Source organism: Centruroides sculpturatus, unplaced genomic scaffold, assembly GCF_000671375.1.
Source record: "Centruroides sculpturatus isolate CEXI.00-Female unplaced genomic scaffold, Cexi_2.0 scaffold1054, whole genome shotgun sequence".
NCBI classification, from domain to species: Eukaryota; Metazoa; Arthropoda; class Arachnida; order Scorpiones; family Buthidae; genus Centruroides; species Centruroides sculpturatus.
The window spans coordinates 278,054-300,780 of record NW_019385323.1 but is presented as its reverse complement, the minus strand read 5'-3'; the positions used below and the strand labels follow the sequence as shown (position 1 = coordinate 300,780).

The window sequence follows — 22,727 nt, the reverse complement described above, 5'->3', positions numbered from 1 at the left end:
GAGTCAATAAGGAAAGAGTTGAAAAGGTTCGCCTGTTCGAAATTTTCAATTTCATAAGCATAAACGGCTTTTAAATTGAAAAATAATTGGTCATTTAAATACATTCGACCGACATTACAGAGCTTGTGTACTGGCTGAAAGTAGATAGAGAAAAAGCTGATTTTAAATAATGTCATTTGTGAGAAGCCGGGGGTTGATGGATATCGGTTTAAACCCTCTTGGATCGGCGACGACCTGGTAAAGACCGCTCACGTTGTCACTGGATGGCTTGTAATAGAAGGGCTAATTGTTTCGAGTGGGGAGGCGCGATGGGTAAGTCGATAGGGTGTCTTTATGCGCCGAAATAAGTCAACACGGGATCAAGTTAATAACGAAACAAGAGTTTAATGAGCCGTCTTCTAGTCGAATCGAAGTAAAGTCGGTATCCAGTGCGGAATCTTCTATGCACACCGAGGGTGGAAAACTGGCTTTGACTATGGCCACTCGGAAAAGGTTCACTTATTATATGGCGAGACAGAAGTAGTTTATATCCGTTGTCATTAAATTTGTCCGCCTTTAATATGTCGGGACGAGCCGTAATTTATGGCTGCTAGAGATGTCCGCTCTTCACTAATAGGTGTCTGGCCGTTATATCAATATGTGTATTCAGTGTGGAAATCTGATCGGGTGACCGTTTATTAGGTAGCGATGATATGTCGAAAGTATCATAGCTGACCAACGAAAACTAAACGAAGGTTTCGTATTTCCTTGGATTGTTTTAGATTTCCTCCTTAGACGAAAGATAAGTGTCAACTTTTTCACATATTTGCATTAATTTCGAGAGTCTATGCGAGGGAAGAAAGGATTTGTTGACAGGTAAGTCAACATAGTCCTTTCCTCCCTAGTAATTCGTTATTTTCTCGTTTTTATTTCCTGGGAACTGTGCGGAAAAAGGGCAAGTTTCTAAAGCTTCTCGTTTCTTTAAATTTTATCAAAAATAGCCCCTTCATTTTCACACGTTTGTGATGAGAACAGATAAACGTAAATATTGTTGGATATTTACTGCAAAATTTTATGTGTTTGAGGATAAATAAGATAATTTCGCTTTATGAACCTTGAGATATAAGGAACTATCTTCAATACCGAGACACTAAAAGATATCATTTTCTAAACTACTTAAATTGTCAAGGCAATTAACAAACAGTATTATTTATTTATAAGTAGAAATGGGCAAATACCACTTATCTGAAATTTTCGAATATACTTGCATTGGCTTGCCCCTGTACAGTACATCAAACGTTTCATTTAGCAATAGAATCATGCAGGTCATCTGTATAACTCCTTTTGGGGGAAATATGAATTGAAATAACGTGACTTCGGTTTTCAATGGAAGTTTCTACGTAGATAATCGAGGCCTGCTTCCCCTGTAGTTTTCATATTTGGTCTCTTCCTTCATCTATCTAACTCCGTTTTCCAGAAGAACAACAAACGACAGTTAGGATTTATAGGTCTACAATTTTTTCAAATTGCAGCCCAAAAAACACAATGTATTGATTGTTTAAATTTTCATTTGTTAAAATTCTTTAACTACTGTTATCTTACAATACATTAATAAATAACGGTTCTCACTTTCACCTTGAGAGTATTATTTAGAAAACGAAATAATCGAACACGTTCATGATTTGGTCTGCTTCTTTTTCGTGCGAAGTAAATCAGAAGTGCGAAAGATAACGTTGCTAGATTAAAGGACTTTTCTCCCAAAACGGGACAGTTTAAGTCAACCCAGCAAAAACGTTTGATAGAAATGAACTATTGTGGGAAATTTTATATTCTCCAATGAAAATTTGGTTTATTTCTATAAATTCTATACTTGTTTATTGTGTGCCAAATGTTACTTCTCCCGAACATGTTACACTTTAAGTAACGTTTGACTTATATTCATAAAGTTCTATAAAGTTCTCCAAAACACTTAAATAAATACAGTAGATTCAACAGTGAAGAAATGAGTATCAAATTCTTCATATAAATATTATCAAATAAAAATAATTGGAAGTGTCTGCGTTTTTAATTCAAAAACCCTTATAAAGATATAATAAAGTGGGTGAAATTTAACAACTTTTTATATTTATCACTGTTTCGAAGCACGCGACACATAAATACACGATTTACTTTATTCTCGTCATAATATTATAGAAAGTGAAAGAAATTAATTTGACGAATAAATTTTAAACAGAATCATATAAACTGAAAATACAGTTCTGTGCCTGTTTTTTCTATCTACCGAGTAGTGTTAGACGTTTTCAAATCATTAAATAGAAAAATAATTCGGTAAAAATTCAATAAATATCTCTTCTAGAAAATACTTGGATTAACTCTTGCGAGTATTGAAAATGCTGAAATTGTATGTGTAATGTTGATTTTGCTGCGGAAAATTTTTAGATATAAAATTTTGTAATTTCGAGAATTTCGGTGACTTTGTACAGTAACTCTGGTAGGAAAGGCTTTCTTTGTATGTATGACGCGGAAATATACGTATTTGCGGTATTGAAATGATTTTATCAACGGCATATACGTAAGATCTGGAACAATTCCTTGCGTTCGGGTACTCGCGGGTAGAATTGTCCGAGGTTTCAAAAGTATTTTATAATTCGATAACGCGTGCTTTGTTATCACAAAGGGACGAAAAGTAGTCACTATGGATAGAAACTTATTTCGTCGTAAACATTTCGCACAAAATGATTATAAATAACTGACTTAATTTGAAATAATCCCTTCGATCAGAATTTATTTAATCTCTTATTCTTTCAGAAGTGAAAGCCAAATCAATATTTCGTTAACATTTATTATTTTAACATCTTTTATTTTCTATAAAAGTTAAAATATTTTGAATAAATTGAAATTTTGTTTATTTCCAAAGTTTTCACAGAGCTTATTATTTTTAATGAATATTTATTGCTCTTTAGTGTATTTATTTGCCATTATATTTAAATTCGTATATTGTAAATAATATAATTATATATAATGAAAAATGACAGATATTCGAAACAAAAAATTTACTTAAAATTTTGAAGAAAACGATCGACTTTGCCGCGAGAGTTCTGTCTATTTGAGTGTGGAAAAAAAGAGCCAAATACAAAAAATACATTTTCGTATGTTACATTCGTGTTTTAAATGAATTCTCTCTTCTGTCTATTGAAATAATAAGAATATTTTATTAAAGATTATTTCATAAATTCTAATCCTTTTGACTAATTTTTGATTCCACGTGATTAATTTTTGCGTTTTGGTGCGATAAATAAATTAGGAAAGAACTTTTTAATGACAAAAATTAATTCGACAAACGAAATTACTAAATATTTACGTCAACTTACGTTTTTACAAGTAATTCGTAATAACACGACTGTTTTCGCTTTTATTGTGTATTATTTTACATACGTTTACATCAACATTTAGTGTTGAACTTTAATATCGCGTATTATGAAATTAACACGAATCGAAACATCAGAAGAAAAATTATGCGAATAACGTCGAAATTAAAACAAAGTATTAGTTTCCTTTTAAACCTGAACATTTATTTTATTCAAAAAGTCTATTTTATTAAAAATTTCAAAATGTAAATAAATGTTCTTTTGGATACATTTATTTTAATCTTTTGTCTGTAAAAGCATTATATTTCGAACTATCGGCATTACAAGAAGCGAAAATGTTCTCCTTCACCTATCACAAATAAAAACTGTTTAAAGTTAACAGGGAATTGTGATTTTAACTGCATAATAGCGGTATTTGAAAATAAAATTAAAATTTCCTTATTTTTTTCATTTTACAGAACAACGTTAATGACTAATTTTTTAAGGTATGATTGCATTATAACTACTTAAGCGTAAGATAAATGACTAAGAAATAATATAGTTATTAACTGAAACCCCGAGAATGCTGGCTGAAAAAATTACTTAACTTTTTGCGATTCTAATAAAATACGAAAAACAAAATTTGTGTTTCATTCAACATCTTACATAAAAATCGTGCGAAGAAATACAACGTGCATATAAATTTCCATATATGCATATATATTTGAATGGCGTTTAATTGTTGTTTGCACAGGTGAACAACATTTCAAGATAGAAGATATTAATTAAAAAACTTTCTGATTTAATAAGCAAATACCATTTATAAAACCATTTATAAAACCATTTGCACCTTATTGTAATATTCTATCTTTATGAAATATTAAAAAGTTTAATTACACCATAAAGACTAATTTTTATTTATTTACGGGCCCTTAAAATATTAAATCAAGTAAATTGAAAAGCAAGACTGATCAAATATTAGATCACATCCCATTGTAGAAAAACAGCATAATCTCACATTCACTGTTAATTATTCTCAATAACAATGTATGTCCAGTATAAAAAGTACTACGGAAAGTATTTCGGCATCTAAGCTTGTGTCTTGAGATTGTTATATAAACTCTCGCTCGAATTAGCATAGGTTATCACGTAAATACTAATATATTTTTATATTCCATTAAAGAATACATAAAATATTTATATCAAAATATATGAAACTTTTGAATAAAATATGAAAATTTAAACAATCCGATACTCTGAAAGACAGCAGTCGAAATTAAAGGTGGATCTTTATCGCGGATTCCGTAGTGCTACAGGAAAATGACTTTGTAAAATATAGAAAATGTAAAAAGTAATAGTGAAACAAGTAAAATGAGTTTATTTAAACAATGAATTAATAATAAACAGAATATTATATTAATACTTTACATAAAATTAAAATAAATATAAGTATAGGAAGGATGTATGTATTGATATATGTTATCCATTTTCGTCAGTAAATTCCACACAAGGATTTGTTATTTTTTCAAAGAGTCGGGGTTTATGAATGTGTGAAATTTCTTTGTTGGAGGAATCCACTCTTTAAACCCAGGATTCTCGAAGCATCGTTTAGTGCTAAGTTCCGACTTTTCGCTAAGAACGGAACAAAGAGAAGTAGCACCCAAAATATCCCTACAAATTGATACGTTTGGGGAAAATGTTACAGAAAGAGAAGTTTTGTCTGTCGTGTTTTTCTTATTCATATTATCGAGATTTAGAGAAGTACATAATATTGACGGTAAAGGATATATTTTATTTTTCTGCAATTGCATGTTTTTCTCGTTATCATTTACTTGCAGAGTATTTAACATTTTGTCGTCTTCCAAATTTAAACGTATTTTCTCAGAATTTTCTGACTCGTTAACATTTTTCTCACTATTATCTCGTAATTCGTTAACTTTTCCATCCTTGAACTCGTTCTTTTTGTCGTTTGAAAATACTGTTTCTTTTTCTTTTATTGGTGCATCATTTTCTTTTACATTTTCGTGAGATATCAACTCAGTAACTGTAGAATTACTCTCAATTCTCTCAACATTTTCTGAGAAATTAGCATTTATTTCTTCGATTCTACACGTTTTAATTGCTTCTGTTATAGGTTCCGTAATGTTCTGTTTGGATAAAACCGCGTATCCTGCGTTTTTTATATCCTCCTTGTTACATTCTGCAACTTCAGGAATGTTATCAGATGTGGATGTTATATAATCATTTTGTAATTTTAAATTATTTGCAAGACTTTCTTTATTGCCGCTATTATCACAATCATTCATTACTCCTACGACCTTTGCAGATTTGGTTTCTTTATCACTTTGAGCCTGCAATGCCTTCTTTGTGATACGATCATTGGAAATGTTCTGTTTCGATTCTTCATAATTTTGAATAATTGGCTCGAAATCGGTGTTATTTTGAAAATTAAATCTGGATAATGAAGATTTGCGATCGAATTTTGGAAACAGAATCTGTCGCACGTGGTTGAAATCATCTTCGGTTTCTTCTGTTGTAATTGTTTGATTTTGTTTGTCTATTTTTCGCAAGATATTCGTCTGACATTCTCTGCTCAAAGTAAGACTTTTCTTTTTTTCCTGTGATAAAAATTTTAAAATATATTTAATTAAATGCTGTATTTATTCTAATAAACAGCGCTGTCTGTTAATTCTTTCAGCTTGCAACTGCATCGTTTATTATACAGTACAGCGTTTATTATTTCTGTTCTTTGGAAATTGAGAGAGATTATTATTCGAAAGCTATTTTTAATGGAATAAATCCGGAAACTTTCACACTTTGTTATTATTTAAACAACAATGTAACAAACGCGCACTATTTTAAGGTAAGGTAAAAGAGACAACGCTAAATAACATGCGCAATTTTTCAGTTTACAATAAGCCTTATTTTTTAATATACAGCGCATTTACTATTAGACGGCGATGTCTATAATTTGTTTCATCCTGCAATTACGCAGTTTATTACAGAGCGCTTACTATTACATGGCACTGTTTATTAAAATAAAATACCGTACATTAAGAAGCCATATGAAAACGAGCCAATCTCTTCACCAGGAAATCATTTTGGTCGATTCGCGTGCTTTATGTGCATACGATAGCTTTAGCAACGTTTGGCGAAAAGTTTATTTCGCTGAGTTCTGTAAAACGCCTATAATGAGAAATCAAAAGAATGCCTGCACTGCCGTGTACCATTCAGTACCGGAGCAGCTGCCATTGGGTTTTTGACGACAGAAAATGATTCGAAGCAGAAAATTTACCACCAGATGTCGGCAGTTTACAAAGAACATTACATTTATGTACAGTTAAAAAAGACTGAACAAACGATTCCACAAAGCCGAACAAAATGTAAAAGTTCACTGTAGAGTGGGACAAGCGTATTGAGTCATCGCGCTGGAGATGACATCAAAGGTAGATGCATTAAGCCGAACAGATCGATGAGTGAGCATTGAAGTTGTTTCACAGCTTTTAACATTAGTAGTCAGCAAACATCTGCACTAATGACTTGTTTATGTTCAATGAATACCAAAACCTCAGAGAGGACAACATAAATCAGCAGGGAAATTCTGCATTAAAAAAAATGTGCTTCCGTACGAAAAAAAGAAACTCATTTGTGATTCTTGCCGTAGCTGCAGATGAGTTGTGGCGCAAGCATTACGAGTAAGAAACAAGATGACAAAGACTTTAATGAAAACAAGTTGAGCTCACTAAAATGGAAAATGATCGATGAGGCTTCGTCTGAAAGATGCCGATGAATGCTTTCTTTGATCACAAAGATCCACTGCTGTTCGAATTTCATAAGAAAGGGGTTAACTTTCCTGTTTGGTTAATTTGTGAAGCACCTAAAAGGTTGTAAGTTTGCCTCGGCTACATAAGTACAAGGATTGGGTACAGACTTCCTGAAACAAGAAGCAAAGACTTCTACGAGCAGGGAGTTGCCATGCTTTAATTAAACTTATCAAGAAATTGCATTAATCTCACTTTTGTGGTTGCTATTTTTAACGTACAGCTAACGATCCGCAAATAAATTAGATCAGCTCATTTTCATTTGACTCGCCCTAATATGGATATTTAAATATTTTTAGATCAAAATTACGTATATGATTAAAACCGCTTTTGCTATATTCTTACAGATTAAAAAAAATACTGATTATAGTTACTTTTTCTCTCCACATCTTTAGATTTTCATTTAAAGTTCCTTGAATTTCTCGCATATGTTCTTTAAGTTGTTGATTTTCCAACAAAGCTTCATTTAATTTTTCTTGCAGATTATTCTTTTCGTCGTTTGCTTTATCTAAGAGTAGAACGTATTTATTCAGTCGTCGATTTGATTCTTCTAAACATTTAAATTTATTCTGGAAATAACATAATATTTCATTTTCATTTTTCAGTTAAAAACACAACTTTTTATAATACAACTGTCTTACCTCACTGTCCTCTTTAGTTTGATTTAATACTTTCTGAATAGCAGTTAATTCCTCTTCTTTCTAGTGACAAAGAAAATTAAAAGAAAAACGTTACTTTTGTACAACTAATGTTAATCTACCTATTTTGTATGATCATAGGATACCAAAGATAAGCTCATCTAACACGCAATAATTGAATCGTATACTGCTATTATTTCCTTTGATATGGAATATTTTCATATCATTGAGCGATATGTTTATTTGAAATTACATTTTATTCAAAAAATATGTAATAAGAGCTTTTTTTCCTTGTTGTTCAAAGAAATACATCACTGACAAACCGATAGAATTTTAAGTAAAAATATTGTAAACGATGATGATTATAACTCATCGTCGCTTCCACAGTATCTTCCTTCAAATGTACAGGAGTTTCTTTTGTATTTCTTGCCATAAGACTCTTTTGTAAAAATGTTTATAATACAGAAAAAACGGACAGACATAATTCGAAAAAGTCAAACAATGCTGTGATTAAAAATGTTTCTAACAACAAATAAAGTGATAACACTGGTACCTGAAAAAATTCAATTCTGGAATATAATTTATTTTCAAAGATGACGAGAGTAGTTTTTCGAAAAAATTTAAAAGTCCTCTAACTGGGTTATATAAAGTGAAATAAACTGCGAGAGAGAAAATAAGTGAATGTAATCAAATTGAGAATATGTGACTACTGATTAACGTGCGTAGATCACTAATGCTGGTTAATGTCAAAGTGATAATATAATTTATACGAGGTATATTAATTTCACAAATATTTCTTCATATAGATACGTAACCAAAAGATCGCCTCATTCAACATCCCGAAGGCCGATATCTATATATTGATATATAGGCCTATATATTGGGCTTCGGGATGTTAGGTATGTTTATATTGCTTCATATTTATTTTTTTAAAGATGATATATATAGTCTTAATCAAAAATGTTATTCATTAGAAAATTATTTAAAAAAACATTCGTAATAAAAATAATTTCATTAATAATAATAGTAATAATTTTCCAATTATATTCGACTTACGTGTTTCATTTTTAAATGCAATTGTTCAATTTCGATGCTTTCTCGATTTATGAACTGTTTGTGATATTCTTCTCGCAATTGTGATCTAAATAAAAGCAAAGAAAATTTATTAATAAAATTTTTGTTCGTTACTAACCCGAGATTTTTATCGATTACTTACCTGACTTTTATAATTTCTTGTTTTAATTTTTGATATTCCGATGACAAATTTTCTAATTTTTCATGATATTGAATATTTATTTTATCTACTCTCTCACAGAGTGATGTAGCTTGACTGACTATAAATTTGTTAAAATATATTTTAATAATAGATAAATATGTCTTGTTTCAGTTCAAAAACGATGTTTTGATTAAAACTGGTTTAAGAATAATTTCAATTTTACCATTATTACTTTTTAAAACAGTTGCTACGAATAATTTTCACAAGGGTCTATAAGAGAATATTGATTATTTCTAGGACAGCGCGACTTCATTTTATCACGTTAAAATTGAAGCGAAGCTGAAAAGAAGAGATCCCTGCACCTATTAAGCACAGAAGAGGAAATCCTTGTACAGCACCTGACAGACGCGGACAAGTAAACTTTGCACTTGCCGCCACAAAACAGGCCATCCTCATACCTGCAGGTCACGAGAAACACGATCCTTGCACTGGCCAGGTACCGTTTTCGCGCCTATTTTTCGTTAGGAAATAAGCGCGAAAAAAGAAGAAAAGTTAGGCACCTAAGACTGTTTTAATTTTTGACTCCTAGGCCTAAATTCCGTTAGGTGCTCTCATCCCATCAGAGAGGGTGGACATTCTCCATGTAATACTTTTGTATAACGCAGTGGTTCTCAACCGGGGGTTCATGTACCCCTAGGGGTACGAGCGTAAATAGAAGGGGTACATCTAACTTTCATTATAAAACGGCGCATGTTAATGAATTTGCTGTAAATTATTAACACAAGAAAAAACAAAAACTTGCTTTAAAACATCCCAGTACGAACACCGATTTCCCTTTTAACAGTCCAAACAAGTTGTTTTATCCGCTCGATTTACCCGTCTATTTGTGCCGTTAGTGCCGAGTGAACTTGTAGTCTACTAAAATTTCGATTTAACCGAGCATTAATTTTAGAATAGATGTCAGCGGATTGGCAGTATTTTTAGATTTTGTGAAATATCAGTACAACGATGAGCTTTGCGAAGATTTGTTAATATGCGACTGCCTAAAACATACAACTACGGGTTTTGATATTTTTAATAAAATCGATGTTTTCATTCGAAGTAATGAAATAGATTGGAAAAAGTGCATCGACATCTGCACTGATGGAGCTAAAGCTATGCAAGGTCCAATTTAAAAGGTCTAAAGAAAACTTTTACCATTTTAACAACGTATTTGTGACGAAAACTAAAAAACAGGCTTGACGCATCAGCAGACATTCGTTGTCAGTTAACAAGGTGGGAACCAAATTTTGAAAAATTTGCCGAAGATTTATCGCAACAAACATCCCATTAAATTGTTAGAAATTATTGTAGAATAATTTAAATTTTCTTTATCATTAATTATTATTATTTACTTTTAGGAAATGTAATTTATGCATGTATTGAAATGACTTCTGTGATTTTATATAATATACAGTGGTGCCTCGTATAACGTACGCCTCGAATAACGGACTTTCTGTTTGACCGTTACGTGACTCGAGCAACAGACTTGCTGTNATCAAATAATAATAAATAAATGTATGTACCTGTCTAAATTTATTATTTACGTAAAATAAGTAATCCACTTTTAGTTATAGTTAGTTAGAGTTTTTTATGGCTCTCATTTATAAGGGCTGTATACATCTAATGCAGTAACTATAAAATTTACGTACAAAAATATAAGGGGTACTCGATAAACAACTAATGGGCTAATGGGGTACATCAACAAAAAAGGTTGAGAGCCACTGGTATAACGAAAACGAAGTCGTGGACTCCTATTTTATTCTGGCTCTGTTATAGTTAGATAACAGAGGAGCAGTATGGCGATCGGTTAAAATGACCTTCCCAAGATTTTTATATTTTTGGATTTAGGAGACCTTCAGACGTCGACAAATGCAAAAACATTCAGTTTTTTCTGTGTGTATGAATGTTAATGTGTGTGTGTTTGTGCGTGGCACGATTTTACTTACCCCCTTTGAAGCTTAATAACTCCTGCGAATTCGAAAATTTCTTAAATTTTGCAGGAAGGTTTATGTATTAGAAAAATTCATGTTATTAAATTTGATGGTTTAAGGTCGAGATGGGAGATAAAGGGAGTCGTGTGTCATATCTCGACTAGAGTCGGACTTAGATGACGATTTTACTTTTTATATGGATTTAAAACTTATTATAAAACCCATCCCTACTTCTAAAATTAAGCTTTTTTCCGTTTTATACTGTACTTATTAAAAATGTAAGGTTTTTAATGATATGTAACAGATGGCGTCAGCAGATTTTAAATATTGCCGGAAAGTTAAGCGATTTGTTGCTGGAGTTTTCACATTTCAATGGACCCTCATTACATTTCTGGATTCCTCTTATCAATTACCGGTGATAAAAATAATTGGCAAAGTTTTTTCAAAATCGATCCATTAAATTTTGAGAACGAACTCGATTTTATAAGCCCGTACAGGACGTGCTTGCGACCTTAAAATATCGCACGACAAAGTTGCGCGACTGATGCGATATGGTATTGTCTCGCGCGCTGGTCAAACGACCTTATATCTCGAAAACAAAATTATGGAATGGCACATTTCATTGCATTTTTGGATCCCGTGTCGCAATTAATGAAAAATGGTAGTTTAATCAAAATCTATCGAACGGATTTTAAGAACGAACACAATTCTGTAAGCATCATAGAAATTTCGCTAACGCTCCGCTTCAATTGTTTACATACTCAAAGAATAATTATTACAAAATTGTATCTTTCAGATTCAAAATAATGCTATATCTGTAGGACAATATAGGGATAATCATTAGATTCGTTTTGCTCTAACTCATAGATAGAATGGCCTCCAAAATTTACTTGTTTATGTAACGAAAGTAATACAACTGCATAAATTCACTTTTTGCTTTTTTTACTAATTTTATTATTACTTCTATGGACAATGAAGAAAATAAGATTCTAGATTTGTGATTGGCATCGAGTGTCATCCCTATGTAATTTATCAATACTTCTGTACAATACATGTGCATAGTATAAATCTATTCAGTAAAAACTTTAATTGTAATCCAATGAAAATTTTAGTATATTTTTCCATCGCCTACTTACATTCTCTATACTCTGTTTTATTGTCTCGTTCTATTTTAGTGTATCTATTTGTCATTAATTTATTAATTTAATTTGTCACGAATCATTTACTCTAAGACTTCAGATTGATCCGTTCTCTTATTTCTTAAATATAGATTGTGTATTAATCATCTAATCATTAAATAATTCAAAATCATTAAAACGATAACAGATTTTCACAAATTTATTATGTTAACAAATTAAAATTAAATAAACGTATTAAACTTTAAATTAATACTCACTGTCTTCGTGTAAACGTTGCTGAACTTTACTTAATTTGCGACAGTTGCGGTTTAATTTATCAAACATTTCCTGAACCTCTCCCAGCTGATCCCGCGTGCTCTCTTGTAAATTGTTACGAGCCTGGAGATGCATCTTTAATTCCATTATAGTCTTTTCCAGATCCAGTTTTTCTAGCTTTTAATTAGTTATACCAATTATGAATTAAAATTAATATTAAATTAGTAATATGAAAAGTAACATTAATTTATACTTGTAATTTTAAGGCTTCGTTTTTTATTGCTTCAATTTCCTTCTTTAAGCAGTCCACAGCAACTTGATTCGAAATCTAATAATTTATACATTTTCAAAATATATAATTTATATTTCAGAAAAATATTAAAGCTAATTTAAGTATTTATTCGTTCGTATACGTTTAATCTATAACCGTAACACTATCAGGAATAAAGCTCAAGTTATTCGTAATTATTCTTACCAAAAAATAAAAGAGAATCAGCTCTCAATAATCAATTATAGAGTTTCAGAAATCGTCTCTGTAGTTATTAGCAAAGTGTGTTTTACGTATTATTGTTTGTATCCAACTATTAAATGTTATTAATTATAAGCTCCTTTGTGATGTATACGTGTTCAGTGTTCTTCTCACGAGTCGAGTATTATATCGTTTTTGTAATAGAATGGTTTTCAAAGGAAATGCAAACTTCTTCGAAGACACAGATATGACAAACACATTATGAAATATATTAATACTTGATTACTTCTTGTTCTTTCCGATGTTCTTTGGGAATAAGCACAAAATTGCTGTGAAGAGTTTATCACACAGGAACACTATTTGATGAATAAAATACACTTTACTTTGTACAACGGAACGGATATGCATTTCGGAAAATTATGAGGATTATCGTTACCCCAAAATTAAAAAGAATCCATTTTAAGATGCTCTGCCTTCCCCCTCTCTTTCTTTTAGTTATTTACTATATCGTATGACAGTCAGTTCACCCGATATACATACTGTACAGTGAATAATTTTACACCTTCAAGTTGTTTTGTTCTTTCTAGTGTTTTTTAACTGTTTTTAGCAAGTTTTAAATTTTTACTTTTACAGTTGTATCCTTTTATCACAGTTTTTGAGTATATTTTAATTTACTTATTTTTTTATTTTTAATTTATTTTACTTTTACTCCTTTTAACCCTTTTTATAGTTGTTTTTTAAATAAAATTCGTTATTCCAATAGTCGCATGTAAATATCATTTCAGGTAATCTTATTTTTTCTGACTTAAACGTATGTGAAATATTTAAAAAATTGTTAATTTTAATCTAATTTATTACGCAGTTTTAACAATTGTACAATAAGGACTGGAAATAGGCAAATATCCCAAAATTTATATCCGTTCCTATGAAATCCAACATATTCCTTCATTTCTTCGAAATGTGTTCTGTATTTCATACTGTGAGATCGGCCAGGACGTAGATCTTAGTCTACGACACTTACGGCGCGCGATCGTGAGATCGGCTCTCGTAACGTTTCATAGGAGGGCGGTAATTTTAAGAAAAGAGGATTCAAGACTGTGAGGTCTTTAGCCCAAATTGTCAGGGTCCCGACATCAGTTAATCAATCTTATTATACGCGGATTAACACGCGTATGCGATCTGATCCAGTCACGCAATTAAAAGACATTTTTAATTAAAACGAAATAATAAATTTAATAGAACAAAAATTTAAATCATACAAAAAGTGGATAAACGAAAGACAGAACTACTATAACTAATATACAAATCGGGGGATCGCTAAGCTTATATTATACCCTATTCGCGATCGAGAGAGAGCTCACAAAAATCGTTATAAAACATACGACCTGTTTCAGATGTCGTTCGTCTTCTTCTCTGTATGCAAGTTCAGTTACTTTTTCGTATGGGAGATCAATACGTGCACACATATAAAAGTATATTTCCTACGTGCAGACTTATTCCGTATGTGACTCGTCTGAGGACGTTGGTCATCAGGAGGGAAACGTATGTGGAGTTTGGACGCTTTCGGATCTGTCGCTGAACTCCTCGAATTCAGACAAGTTCCCTCTATATCTTCTGAATGCCGACCAATCATCGGCCAGTAACTCTTTCGTGAGAACGGATGAAAGGGGGGATGAATGAGGGGTAACCATTTCCCATCTGAGCTGGATTTTAACGAGATAAGGGAAAGTCAGAGGATGTTCTCTTCTGTGAAAGGAAGTAACATCTGTTATCTGCCTTTTCCCACGTTAAAACAGTATTTTTCTCACCAAAAATGAAATAATATTTGGTGACATTATTTTAACGTAAATAATAAAATATTAATTTAGACCCAGGGGCCTTTCGGGTCTCACAATACAATAAAGAGCTAAATTATTATAGTTTAGAAAAGATAGCATTTTTCTGGCAAATATTTTGTTTTACTATATGGTAGATATATTTCAAATAATTTGTATATAATTCTACATATAATTTGCTACTTTAAGAACATAGCACCGTATTTCCTCGGAATGACCTGCATACAGCGTAAAAACGAGGAAAACCAGCAAGGTCCAGGAATGACCGACATGCCGGTTAAACTGCGACTAAAATATGAAATTAATCAGATGTAACAAAAGTAGTCCCTAATTAAACGTTACAGAAAATATTTTTCAGAGTACAATAAAATAACAACATTGCATTTTGACCAACTTAAAATCGGAAAGAGAGTTTTCATTTACAAAACAATAAAACAAATAACGACTTATTGACATTAGTAGTAGTCAGTCTTTGTGGGCTACGCAGCCATCTACTCCGACCTCAAAAATAATACCTTTCTCTCAAATGTCACACAAAACCGACGTTAATCGATGTAAGCCAAAATACAGTATATCGTCGGTTATCCGAAAGCATTTCAGTCGGCAAATTTAAATTTTCGCTAGTGCTGTGGCGCTGCAATCTTTGGCTATATCTTGGGCTACTCCAATATTTTTTTTGTTGCTTTGTGTGTTTTAGCTGGCAGCACTGGCACTTTTGTGTGGTGTTTTTCTGAGGACTGTGTCGTGCTGGATCGAACGTTTTTGATACTAAATCAACTACTAAAGTATACTTTTTTGGTTTTTATATTTTTTAATATATTTATTTTGTTTCTACAGATTAAAAAAATAATTTTTAACGATACAATAGCCACGATTATTATTTTAGAAAGTTTTTGTTAGGCTTAACATCGACGAAAATTCAACGCGTAGCGACACGCGACGGAGAAAAATTTCAACACGGGATAGGTTAATTTTTTTTCGTGCGTAATCGGTTATCCGAACAACCCCAGTTCCCAATTGATTCGGATAAACGACGCTCTAGTGTAATTTACAGCGAATTTTTAAAAATTTAATATGCTTACTCTTGTGTATTTTCAAATGACAAAAAAGTAGACACGAAACACCACTTTCGGAATTCCACGAGTATTTTACGTCGTTCGAAACAATACAAAATAACGAAATTAAACGTATAATCGTAGTTTTTGATATAATGCTTACAGTTTCAGTTTTAGAATAAAAACTCGTTCATTTTTTAATGTTCTCTCTAGAGAGGGGTGCATAACCTCACTTAAATCGGCATGCCAGTTTTTACCGTACGAAAATATTTAATTTCATAGTCTCTTCCAAATGGACCGGCATGCCGGTCATTCCGCGAAAATACGGTATATAACTTATATATGTGAGAGTTTCTTTATTAAATACAGAGCCGGATCGGAACTAAAGAAACTTTCAAGCAACAGGAAAAATTCTTTTAAATTTTCTTACATGTTAGCAAACACTATATTTGCATCAGTTATGCACTCTTACATATTTGCTACAGCGACGAATAATTTCATCTTTCTAGATTCAGAACTCATTAGAAATAATTCTAATACTAACAGAACAAAACAAATTTTGATATTATATTATCAACCATTTAAATACGATTTAGCAAATAAAAATTATTAGACAGCCACTTTATTTGATACATATAATCGAAAATCCAATGTTAATTAATGCGTATTTGCTACCTTTTCTTCTTCGATAAGAGAAATTTTGCACTCGTACACATTTTTCATATCCAGTTTATATTTCTCAAATTCTTCTTTCATTTTCTCGAAATCCTTTTCTGAAGTTTCCTGAAATGTTTGTACGTGTCATTATTTCTTTATTAAATAATGCATTTATGTGTTTTGGAAGATTAAATTTTATGTTTTATTAATGTTATGATTGATAAACGTCATTAATCTTCACAATTATTAGATATAAATAATTATATTAATAAGGCGTAATAAAAGATCAATCCAGAAATATTGACAGTGTAAAAGAGACAGAAAACTTATTTTCCATTAAAATAACTGATAGACTTCAAAAGAAACGTTAATAATAATTGTAACTTTTAGACTGTAAATATCAGTCAATTAAGATAATATATATCATTTTTCTAGATACTGTATATATTATTTGAATTAACTGACAAAGTTACGTCGATCTGAACATGCGCATGAGTCGCAGCTGAGCATTGAAAAAAATAATCAAAAAACAATCAGGACGACTCTTAAGGTGATAAAGACGATGAAAAAACAAGGAACAATCTTTATTGCATTTTATATTCACGCACTGTCCCTCGCCACTAAAATTTCGGACTAGAGTTCAGTGTTAAATAGTTGAATGTATTTCCCATTTATTTATCGATATTACAAAGCAAAGTTTCATATTATGAATTAACAAATCAGACTTTTTCCACTTTCAGAAGTACTGTATAATAAATACAAACTTTTAGCTTATGTACTTTTATCTTTGACAAACATGTCATCACAGGCTCAAATATACTATATAAAAATTTGATACGCAATATGTGTTATCTGATACCAACAGGTCTACAACATAACATTTCAACATTATCATGTTTTTATGTTTAATGATGATAATCATGTTTAATGATGATGTTATAGATGAAATGTTTCCATTTCAGAGAAGAAATATTTTAAATAACCGCGAATGTTAGGCCACAAAGAATAGAATCGCCGATTTCAGCCTTTATGCTTTGGAATAGTCTTTTCAAAGATGGTAACGCGTTTCTATTGAGTTCAATTTCGAGTTTTCGTAGTCTATCCCAGTACAGACATGATAGTGGTAATGCGCCTCTCTCTGCTACTATTTATTGTTTGCTTTGGTTTCATATTCTGACATAGGATAATGTTTGATTTTTAAACTCTTTGAATATTTATACAGCTTCAAACACAAAACTATACACCATTCCGTTGTCAGCATTGTAGGCTTTCCACAGACTTGAACAATTCGAGGGTTAAACTATCTTAATCTGTTTAGCTGAGTTTGACGAATGATAGACCCCTTGCCCCCTCGCTACGCCACTGTCAGATGTACTGTACAGGGTGGTTATAATTAAAATTGCCCTACTCAGATCTGTCTAAAGCCCGTTGTCGTGGACGTATTTTGATGAACCTTGGTATATATATTATATGGAACATGGAGAAAAGGAATGCAAAAAATATTTAGTTCGAATTTTTACCACTTGGTGAAAAAATGGTGCATGAAGAAGAAGAAACAGAAAATGAAAACACGCAAAAAGTTTTTATTCACAACATTTGTTCAATGTGCATCAATTACATGTTCAAAATGTCTTACAACGCAGTAAAGTGTTTTGAACATGTGACTGCTGCAAATGGATTGCATTGTAAGGCGTTTTGAACAAGTAATTGATGCAAATGATTTACACATTGAAAAAGTGTTGTGAATAAAAACCTTTTGCATGTTTCTATTTTCTGTTTCTTGTTCGTCATGCGCCATTTTTTTACCTAGTGGTAAAAATTCGAACTAAATATTTTTTGCAATCCTTTTACCCATGTTCCATATAACATATATACCAAGTTTCATCAAAATACGTCCACGAGAACGGGCTCTAGACAGGTCTGAGTAGGGCAACTTTAATTATAACCACCCAGTATATCAGTAAAATTAGACATTACAACTATGGAAAACGATCAGGATAAAGAAATAGAATCTATAATCAGAAATTTTAGTCTAAATGACTATCCGAAATCTTTATTCTTAAAGTGGTTAATTTAAAAACAGTTAAAATAGAAAATAAAATAAATAGAAAACAATAGAACGATACTAAATAAAATACATTCGTGATTTATCTGAAAAAGTTAAAAAATTTAAATATTATTCTAGTGCTAGATCGTACAAAAACCATAAGAAAATTAACTAATAAAAAATCTAAAAATAAAAATTAAAATGATTTAGAAAAAGATTATGTATTAATATATTCCTTTGATTGTAGTTGTTCAGATAATTGGTGAAATTGGAATAAACTGAACACAAGAATTAAAGAACACGTAAGTCCCATTAAGAATAATTTAATCTCGTCATCAGTAGCTTAAACTGCAACAGTGAAAGTCGTGAAATTGTAAAAACAAAGTATAAAATATATTAAAACTGAAAATAACCATATAATAAAGGAAACTTCAAGAACATATAAGTTATAAAAATACAGGAAAAGACAGAATCAATACAATGTGTGTTTGAGGTTACATGAACGTTTAATGATATTGTATCAAAATGCTTAAAACCGCCGGACTGTCCCCACTGCGGCGCTAGGGAAACGACGCTACATTACTGGCTGTATTGCTCCGAATATACAAGGGCCCAAAACGATCTAGACAACACCCTGTTTTTAAATATGACATTAGTTCGCTCTTTGACGCCTGTATATTGGCCTACTACCTCCATCACACCACGCCAGCACTGGCGGCGCTGGAAGGCTCATCGCCGGATTAAGCATCTAGCGAGCCCTAGACAAAATTTAAATTGGTGCCCCATTTAGATAAGTTGCTCGTAAACAAATCTTAAATAATGTCACCTAAAATTTTTATTAGTAATATAAAATACAAACACTAATACAATAATAACTGTACAACAAAAGAGTTTTTGGTACAACGAAAAATGTATGTAATTTTAGCCATTAATCAATCAGCTTTTAAAATATTTAACTTTTCAGAAAATTGATCAATCTACCGATTGAGGAGTATGTTTTTTTAGTAAGCATTGTTAAAGACAGCCTTTCCTGTCCTAATGAATTTCTTAAATAAATTTTTACTCGTTTTAAAACAGAGATGCACTGAAGCCAGGCCCTTCCGAATTACGGGCCCTAGACATTTGTCATATTTGTCTATTGGTATATCCGGCCCTGGGAGCGCTATATCTATCGCTCAGATCGCTTCACTTAACTAATAAGCGACGTCGATCGGATAAAGAGCAATCGAAGCTAGATTCTCCATATGAAACCGGTAACAAGAAGAAGAAGAAAATATGCTTAAAACCAAACTTAACGTAATACATCGCTATCAAGGTTATAGTGGCATTTAAGGTTCTGTTAATATTTAAAAATTGTGATATAGTCCAAACAACGTAACCTAAAAAAGTAAATCAATATGTACAGTACATTATAATTTAATCAATTGTAATTGGTTTTTGATTAGTTTGTATTAATAATGATATTATAATAAGTGAATAAGAATTAAACTTCACATACCCAGATTTTTTAATTTATTAAAATTAAGTAATAAATGTAACGAATGATAATTTATTATCGATTAAACGAACATTATGTTTTATGAAGACAATAGTTTAATTTGTCAGTTCCTAACTACAACCGTAGATTGTTTTTACTATTGCATTATACTATTATAGTTAATTTCAATTTAGTATTTTAGGTAATTGTATACACAGTGCACTGTGTTATTTATAATATCATTTTCTTACAATATTTTAAATATTTATTGCGTTTACCGCCATATGTCTAATCTCCGAATGGGCTGGTGAGGGGCAGTGGCGCAGCGTGTGTGTCAGCCGCCCGGGGCGGAGGAAAATTTCGCCCCTCCCTTATTTAGGTATTTCAATTTAAAAGACTAAAATTCAGTTTCGTCACAGAATAAGTAATGAAAAATTTCGTGCTAGTGTCGCCACCTTTTTAAAATCGCCGACCCGGACGGCAGGTGAGGTTTGTTCGAACAGAAGTTGCTGACGGAATGTCACTTTGCAATGCGAAGAATAATGTGCAGTGCATGCTGGTACTAAATCAGTTATAGTTAGCGACTAGGGAGACTTGGATAGGAGTAACTCATGTGACCTAGCTCTATTGGATATTGGAGGTGTATATATACGAATAAATCGTACAAGCAAATAAGAAAAAAAAAATCGTTCTCAGGTTACGCACGATATCCCTGGATGGTGAGTCGATTCCCGGCCCGTCCGGATTCACGGACACTAGTCGGTGCTCATTTCAATCCGTCCGAATCGTAGGTGGACGAAGATGTGAAATAAAATGGTTCAAATTCTTACAAGATATTATTATTTATTGTGAAATTTGCCGCCCCCTAAAAAGTGACACCCGGGGCGGGCCGCTCTTTCCGCCCCCACTACGCTACGCTACTGGTGATGGGGTCTGTGCCCAAAATGCATTTTCCATATTAGTTAAAGTTATATTTGAATAATTGAGTTAGGTTTCTTTCTATTTTGATGTGATAAGTACTTTCTGTTTAGACGTAAATTTTATAGGCTATCGGCTTAAAATTTACGCACGTATTAGTTCAAATATGTTCGAACGCGAATGCGCATACAATTTCGATATAATTTTGTTACGGTCGACACTACTCGACGATTCTGGAAATTAAATTGTCTCGCCTTGTACAATTTTTTATAAAACCCATCCCAATCTCAAAATTAAGCTTTCTGCCATTTTATATTAATTAAAAATATAAAAAGTGTACTGTTATTAATAAAATATTGTTACAGATAGCGCCACCAATATTCTATTTTTATTTCAGATCAATAAAGAATTATTTTCTATGAACACTCACACTTAAACACTTACTCGAAACTCTCGAGTTTAATAAGCCCAGTATTAAAGATAATTTTTCATCAAAGACCATTTAATTGAGACAGAGCGTTAGCGAAACATCTATGTGGTTTACAGAATTTCCTTCCTCTCAAAATTTGATGAATATATTTTGATTAAATTTTGCCATTTTCCATTTATTGCGATGACGAACTCAAGAAAATAATAAAAAACGGGGGCCCGTAAGTGTTTTTCAGATACAATGAAGTCAAAGTGGCAATGTCCGCGCTGCCTGATGCAGTCGAGTGTGCCAAACAGAAAGCAAAATAATTAAAATAAAATAAAAGGCATTGCGTTCGCTTAACGGAAAGTGGCGCGAAAAACGGACAAAGCACAATAACAAAGCAACCGACGTTGTTTCTTTGTTCTTGCATCGCTTCTGCGTGTCGGAAAGTGCTAGAAAGATCTCCTTTTTTTGGCTTGCAATTGAGAGGATTGTTTGTCCATGCCCGGCTAGTACAAGACTCGGCAACTGTAGGATTTACCTGACCGTGAGTGCTAAATACGAAGATGGTCTTTTCCATCGCAACAAGCCTCTTTCTTTCCCACTCCGCCTCGATTTTATCGCGATGAGACAATCACACGATGTCCTTGTATACAGTATTATACTAGCTTGTTACATTCGGCTTTATAAACGCACCTGTCGCGGTAATTTTTATACCTGCATTGTTCATCGTAAATTTCAAAAATTTGTAGGGTAAAACTCATTTTAAGAACATTATCATTTTGCCAATAAACTATGTGACTCACCAGTTTTATAGAAAAATTAGAGTGAAGAAAGAACTATTCAAAAATGAAAATATACTCGAGTTGTTAGATGTGGAAAACTAAATACTAAAATCAGTTTTCACAGTGTAACGCGTTGAACTACACGCTCCTAATTTCCGTCGCAGTGATGATTTTGCGTCTGTTTTGCGCTATATCATTGTAGTAGTAAAATTAAGTTAATATAATACTGTATTTGTGTTTTAAAATTATATTTAGTTTATTGTTCTTTTTTCAATTTTTTCCAAAAGATGGCGCTGCATGTAAAGCCAGTAAGTCAGATGTAGGCAGAAATTAATTGGTATATAGAAAATATTTTGAGGTAGTATTACGACATTGTCTAAACCAGGGGTGGCCAAACCGTGGCGCATGCGCCAAACTTGGCGCATTGGACGATTACAAGTGGCGCTTTAGTCAGTTCTGAGCAACATTGCCAGATTTGGCTTCTTTGCAATTAAGAATATTACATAGAAAATTAATTTTTTATAGTCTGTCTTGGCAAGTTCATTTGTTGCACAATTCGTTGCAATCAACTTTACAGATAAAATGAGTGTTCTCCACATAGTAAATTACAGTGTATGCATGTATGTTTATTTTCGATCAGTGCATAGGCGTCTAAATGACAGTGCTACCGTCCGGACAGTCCACGAGTCGGTTGGACTGCTACA

General features: G+C 32.1%; 1 protein-coding gene across 1 annotated transcript in view; it reads right to left on the bottom strand.

Annotated features, from left to right (window-relative positions):
- Positions 1-4,681: 4,681 nt before the first annotated feature.
- LOC111637642 (myosin-13-like) overlaps positions 4,682-22,727 on the bottom strand; it is a 27,086-nt gene continuing 9,040 nt past the window's right edge. Inside the window, exons 4-11 of the mRNA XM_023383181.1 lie at positions 16,403-16,510; positions 12,622-12,696; positions 12,371-12,545; positions 9,002-9,119; positions 8,842-8,926; positions 7,789-7,848; positions 7,522-7,716; positions 4,682-5,944 (exon numbers count right to left, since the gene is read on the bottom strand). Of these exons, the coding sequence (XP_023238949.1) occupies positions 4,844-5,944; positions 7,522-7,716; positions 7,789-7,848; positions 8,842-8,926; positions 9,002-9,119; positions 12,371-12,545; positions 12,622-12,696; positions 16,403-16,510 (1,917 nt within the window). The 3' untranslated portion in view covers positions 4,682-4,843. The remainder of the gene's footprint in view (positions 5,945-7,521; positions 7,717-7,788; positions 7,849-8,841; positions 8,927-9,001; positions 9,120-12,370; positions 12,546-12,621; positions 12,697-16,402; positions 16,511-22,727) is intronic.